Genomic DNA, 6,443 nt, shown 5'->3' with positions numbered 1-6,443 from the left:
AAAAAACTCACCAGTACGTTTTGAGAAGTTTATAGAGATGATGGCAGACTATGACAGTAGTGGAGGTAATTCATGGCTGTAACTTAGTAGTATCTGTCCTAAATCTCGTGAGTGTGACATCGTGAATTTGTTGCACACGAGGGGCCGCAATGTGGTTTGTTTTCACATTTTAAACATGCATTCGAAGGTAACTATATATTTAAACCTTTGTGACAAATGGTATGTTTGGCCTGTCTAAACAACTCCACTTTTCCATCCTCGGGTTTAGTAATATGTTATCCGCAGAGCGCGTCCAGCCAGAAAGTTGCCTCAATGACAACAACTTTCGAGGTCAGTTGCTCAGTCAAGTGTGACTTACCGAACAATAAGGTAACAGATATAACATAATATACAATGGTTAGTCAAATTAATAATATCAAAAATAAGATTTATGAAGTATGAGGTTAAAAGACATAGCATAAAATGCTACTTTCAGTCAAGGTAAACAATTACAGGAATAAATTGTACGAAGTATGCATTGTACACATAGCTAAAATGCAACGTTTAGTTAAATTGATCAATTACTGGAATAAGTTCTATGAGGTATGAAACATACATAAGGTATACAGACGTAAAATACAACGGTTAATCAATTTAAGAATTACCGGACTAAGTTTTATGAAGTATATAGTGCCGGTCACTCAAAACAAATGGTAAATTGGACGATGTCAGTACATTTCATACAAACAGAGTATAAAATTTCATAAAAAACACTTTGAAAATAAATATACTTTGCTGCGGTTCTTTGTAATTTACCATCATTTATAAGAAAATCAAATACCATGAAAACGTCTACATTTCTAAAACTATACATTAATTATTTTTGTTACGTTACCGTAGTAAATGTATGTCTGTAAAACAAAACAGAGCTATCACTGAGTGTGACCAAACCTATTCATCACGGAAAAATAAGAAGTAATGTTTATAAACCCAAGGGCGCCTAAATTTGCAATGCGTGCACTAAATTCATTCTCATCTAAAATTATTTGAATACGTGGAAGAAGATATGCCACAAGAAAACAAATGAAATTCCAAACGTTCAGTTTACCCCAAGTTGCGAAAGTTATAAAAGTTCACCATTCCATTGCAAGGGCGTTTAAGTTTTACATTACGTTTTGTGTCATTAGTTTGTAATAGTGCTTAACTGTTAACTATTAAAAGCAGTGTGATCACTGACCCACTAATTAGGTTTAGAAAATGTAGACATCAAAATGTGTATAAAGTTGCATAAGAAGAAACATGTCCACGTGCCAAGTGTGACTCTGGCGGCTGACGATATTTTCCCGTCATTGCAAAGGTCAGTATTGCAGCAAGACACTTCCGTTCTAACAAAAGTACCAGAACATGTTCCACTGGAACATTCAAACTTCATATCAACACATCCTGCAGTTGTCAGAGAGAATCCGCTGAAAGTTGTGGTCACAGTCTGGAACAGCAAATAAAATATATTTCTTATTGTACATATTACTCAAGCCGGAACCTACAGTATCGTGATTTATAAGAACGTAATAATCAAGCAGCCATCTTTCTCACAAATGTAAACAATAACAAACGAACATAGACAGAGATAACGTTCCATATATTAAACCATTTGTCGTATCTACAACCATACCAGTATCAGTATCATTTCAAAGAACCACTAAGGTTACTTCTACCTGATTGTTCAAGTGTCCGTTATACCACACCGATTGCTTGTTGCTGTCAAATTCTGCATAACTATTGCGTTGCCTGAATCGAACACACCTGGCAAGCAAATGACCTTGTGAGATGACTCTGCACATCAACCGACTTCCCGTTGAATTCTTGTATTTTCACATAAAATGATTAATTCTGTATAAAACGGTCATTTTCATGTTAGATTGTTATTTTCCGATTGGTATTAAACGATAATTTTCATATTATGTGGTCATATCAAGAATAAATAGTCATTTACATTTAATACGTGGTCAAATGACTCGTTAGTTTTATACTTACATAACAGCCTTTGTAGATAACTCTGTTACATTTGTTTATCAGCAAAGGATTGTTGACAATTTCCGTATGAAGACAGTTTGTCCCGTTACACGACAGCTCGAAACACTGAAAATGTTAACAGACTAAGAGATCACTAAGACTGTATATGGGTTACATTTGTACAACAAATATTCTTTAATAAGAGGCTTTGCATCAAATTTAAGGAGCCGTAATCCTGATGGTCTTACTACTTGAATGAGAATGACTTTGTCGTGTACATTATGATGCTAAGTATTGTATGAGGAATAACTTTGTCGAGTACATTATGATGCTAAGTGTTGTATGAGGGATGACTTGGTCCAGTACATTATGATGCTAAGTGTTGTATGAGGAATGACTTGCTCGAGTACATTATGATGCTAAGTGTTGTATGAGGAATGACTTGCTCGAGTACATTATGATGCTAAGTGTTGTATGAGGGATGACTTGGTCTTACATTATGATGCTAAGTGTTGTATGAGGGATGACTTGGTCGAGTACATTATGATGCTAAGTGTTGTATGAGGAATGACTTGCTCGAGTACATTATGATGCTAAGCGTTGTATGAGGGATGACTGTTTATCAGCAAAGGATTGTTGACAATTTCCGTATGAAGACAGTTTGTCCCGTTACACGACAGCTCGAAACACTGAAAATGTTAACAGACTAAGAGATCACTAAGACTGTATATGGGTTACATTTGTACAACAAATATTCTTTAATAAGAGGCTTTGCATCAAATTTAAGGAGCCGTAATCCTGATGGTCTTACTACTTGAATGAGAATGACTGTCGTGTACATAATGATGCTAAGTACTGTATGAGGAATAGCTTTAACGATTACATTATGATGCTAAGTGTTGTATGAGGGATGACTTGGTCCAGTATATTATGATGCTAAGTGTTGTATGAGGGATGACTTGGTCGAGTACATTATGATGCTAAGTGTTGTATGAGGGATGACTTGGTCGAGTACATTATGATGCTAAGTGTTGTATGAGGGATGACTTGGTCGAGTACATTATGATGCTAAGTGTTGTATGAGGGATGACTTGGTCGAGTACATTATGATGCTAAGTGTTGTATGAGGAATGACTTGCTCGAGTACATTATGATGCTAAGTGTTTTATGAGGAATGACTTGCTCGAGTACATTATGATGCTAAGTGTTGTATGAGGAATGACTTGCTCGAGTACATTATGATGCTAAGTGGTGTATGAGGAATGACTTGCTCGAGTACATTATGATGCTAAGTGTTGTATGAAGAATGACTTGCTCGAGTACATTATGATGCTAAGTGTTGTATGAGGGATGACTTGGTCGAGTACATTATGATGCTAAGAGTTGTATGAGGGATGACTTGGTCGAGTACATTATGATGCGAAGTGTTGTATGAGGGATGACTTGGTCCAGTACATTATGATGCTAAGTGTTGTCTGAGGAATGACTTGCTCGAGTACATTATGATGACAAGTGTTGTGTGAGGAATGACCTGGTCGAGTACATTATGATGCTAAGTGTTGTATGAGGGATGACTTGCTCGAGTACATTATGATGCTAAGTGTTGTATGAGGAATGACTTGCTCGAGTACATTATGATGCTAAGTGTTGTATGAGGAATGACTTGCTCGAGTACATTATGATGCTAAGTGTTTTATGAGGAATGACTTGCTCGAGTACATTATGATGCTAAGTGTTGTATGAGGAATGACTTTCTCGAGTACATTATGATGCTAAGTGTTGTATGAGGAATGACTTGCTCGACTTTCTCGAGTACATTATGATGCTAAGTGTTGTATGAGGGATGACGTGGTCCAGTACATTATGATGCTAAGTGTTGTATGAGGGATGACTTGGTCCAGTACATTATGATGCTAAGTGTTGTATGAGGAATGACTTGCTCGAGTACATTATGATGACAAGTGTTGTGTGAGGAATGACTTGGTCGAGTACATTATGAAGCTAAGTGTTGTACGAGGGATGACTTGGTCGAGTACAGTATGATGCTAAGTGTTGTATGAGGGATGACTTGGTCGAGTACATTATGATGCTAAGTGTTGTATGAGGAATGACTTGCTCGAGTACATTATGATGCTAAGTGTTTTATGAGGAATGACTTGCTCGAGTACATTATGATGACAAGTGTTGTGTGAGGAATGACTTGGTCCAGTCCATATGATGCTAAGTGTTGTATGAGGGATAACTTGGTCCAGTACATTATGATGCTAAGTGTCGTATGAGGAATGACTTTGTCGATTACATTATGATGCAAAGTATTGTATGAGGAATGACTTTGTCGAGTACATTATGATGCTATTAAGTTTTGTATGAGAAATGGTTTTGCCGTGTACATTATGATGTTATTACGTGTTATATCAGAATTTTTTTTATAGTACATGAAGATGTAAAGTATTGTTTGAGGAATGATTTTGCCGAGTACATTATGAGGTTATTAAGTAAAGTATGCGGAATGGCCTTGGCGAATATGTGATGATGTTATTAAGTATTGTATGAGAAATGACTTTGCCGAGTCCATTATGATGTTATTAATTATTGTATGCGGAATGGCTTTGCAGAGTACATTATGATGTTATAAAGTATCGTATGCGGAATGACCTTGCCGAGCTCATTATGATGTTATTAAGTAATGTTTGCGGAACGGCTTTGCCGAGTACATTATGATGTAATAAGTATTGTTTGCTGAATGGCCTTGCCGAGCACATTGTGATGTTATTAAGCATTGTGTGCGGAATGGTCTTGTCGAGTGACATTATGACGTTAAGTATTGTATGAGGAATGACTTTGCAGAGTGTATTATGACGTAAGGTATTGTATGAAGAATAACTTTTCCAAGTACATTATGATGTTTTAAGTATTGTATGTTGAATAGCTTTGTTGAGTACATTATTACGTTAAATATTTCGAAAGAAACAGCTTTTTTAAGTATAGTGTTACTGTTTACAAACATTTTATGCGTTACCAACCACGCTATACGTTACCAACCACGCTATTCAGTCAGAAAAAGAGCAACGCATATTATTCATAATTAAGTTGTTGTTGTTTTTCTTCATAGAAATTATGAGTGGGTCTTTGTCTTACTTGTTTTTATTTATTTTCAGATTTGATACATTGATGTAAAAAACACAACATTACCTGTAGAGAATTTACACGTACGGAGAGATCTGAAAATAGATAGCTGAACAGTTAAACTTAGGCCTACGTACCGGTATGTAAATGATATATATATTGAAACGAAGACATGTTTGGGGTTTGTTCCGAAATGAGGTGTATGAATTAGTGTTATTTGTGCCGATGACACTAAATATAAACAGATGAAACAGATGGAATATAATATGGAGGACAGCATTATAAAAAAAAATATTACAAAATTGCTTACGGTTCTGGTATAACGCATGTGTAACCAAAGAGCCTATATGATTAACTTGCTATTAGTTTTACTCATTTAAGGTCCATGTAAAAATTAAAAGGTACTTGTGATTTTTCATGTTATTTCGTTGGATGTGAATGAGTAAAACTAAAACCGCTGGCAACCAACATTTGACAACGCTAATCAGTAAGACATATTTAAGACAATAATACGTTACGTTAAGTATTTCAAGAGAAACATAATATATGAAATGTGAACTAACCGATCAGACATAACGTTCCAAATAAATATTTTATCCAGAAAGTGCACATTTTGCTCTGAACAGTTAACGATTAAGACGACCTGGTACTTGACGTGTGCAATAATTCATTTATACCGAAAAGTTTTCTTTTATACAGACTTCCTCGCGTGCCAAAAGATATCTAACAACTGTGTTAGTTTTATTACTCTTTAAAACTCCATTAAATTCAAACAATTTCTTTCTTAATAACTCGATTTTAGAGCTTTACTTAATAACCTACAACGGATGAAGAGGTTTATGATGAAATTATTAGTCGATAAATGGTCAATATGAAGTCTTATAGAACATACTTGTTCTAAATCGTTGCCATAATACCCCAAAATTAGTTTGCTAATAATGAATATACACATTATTTACTGTAAGCCGTGCTTCATGATACGACCTGTGTCTTAAAGGGTTACGGAGTCAACATAATAGCATGCTTGTACAGCATTACTGATAATTATTGGAGGCAATTTTTAATGATGGCGTATATTTATAGGCTATTGAACATCAGTGTTTGAAGGAGGCCGAGGCTAGACCTCAACCCATGTTAATCAAATTAACAAGGAAACAATTAATGTAATCATGAAAGGGCGCCTTTTTATAACACAAAAATGAAGAGCTAAACATTTTTTTATTGTTGAACTGCTATCCCCCGGCGAAGTATGCACTGTTTCAAAGTAGTAATTAAGGAGTAAAATTACTGATGAAATCCATACTGTTGTATATTTGTTTGAAGTT

At 35.4% G+C, this 6,443-nt stretch overlaps 1 protein-coding gene across 1 annotated transcript; it reads right to left on the bottom strand.

Annotated features, from left to right (window-relative positions):
* Positions 1–443: 443 nt before the first annotated feature.
* On the bottom strand, positions 444–6,116 carry LOC123562764 (uncharacterized). The gene is made up of 4 exons (XM_045355368.2): positions 5,682–6,116; positions 5,185–5,213; positions 2,014–2,118; positions 444–1,465 (listed from the first exon to the last, which is right to left on the bottom strand). Exons 1-4 carry the CDS (start codon positions 5,728–5,730, stop codon positions 1,220–1,222), a joined length of 429 nt encoding a protein of 142 aa, XP_045211303.2. The 5' UTR covers positions 5,731–6,116; the 3' UTR covers positions 444–1,219.
* Positions 6,117–6,443: the final 327 nt, after the last annotated feature.

Source organism: Mercenaria mercenaria, chromosome 2 (genome assembly GCF_021730395.1).
Source record: "Mercenaria mercenaria strain notata chromosome 2, MADL_Memer_1, whole genome shotgun sequence".
Taxonomy (NCBI): domain Eukaryota; kingdom Metazoa; phylum Mollusca; class Bivalvia; order Venerida; family Veneridae; genus Mercenaria; species Mercenaria mercenaria.
This window is presented reverse-complemented; position numbering and strand designations above follow the sequence as displayed.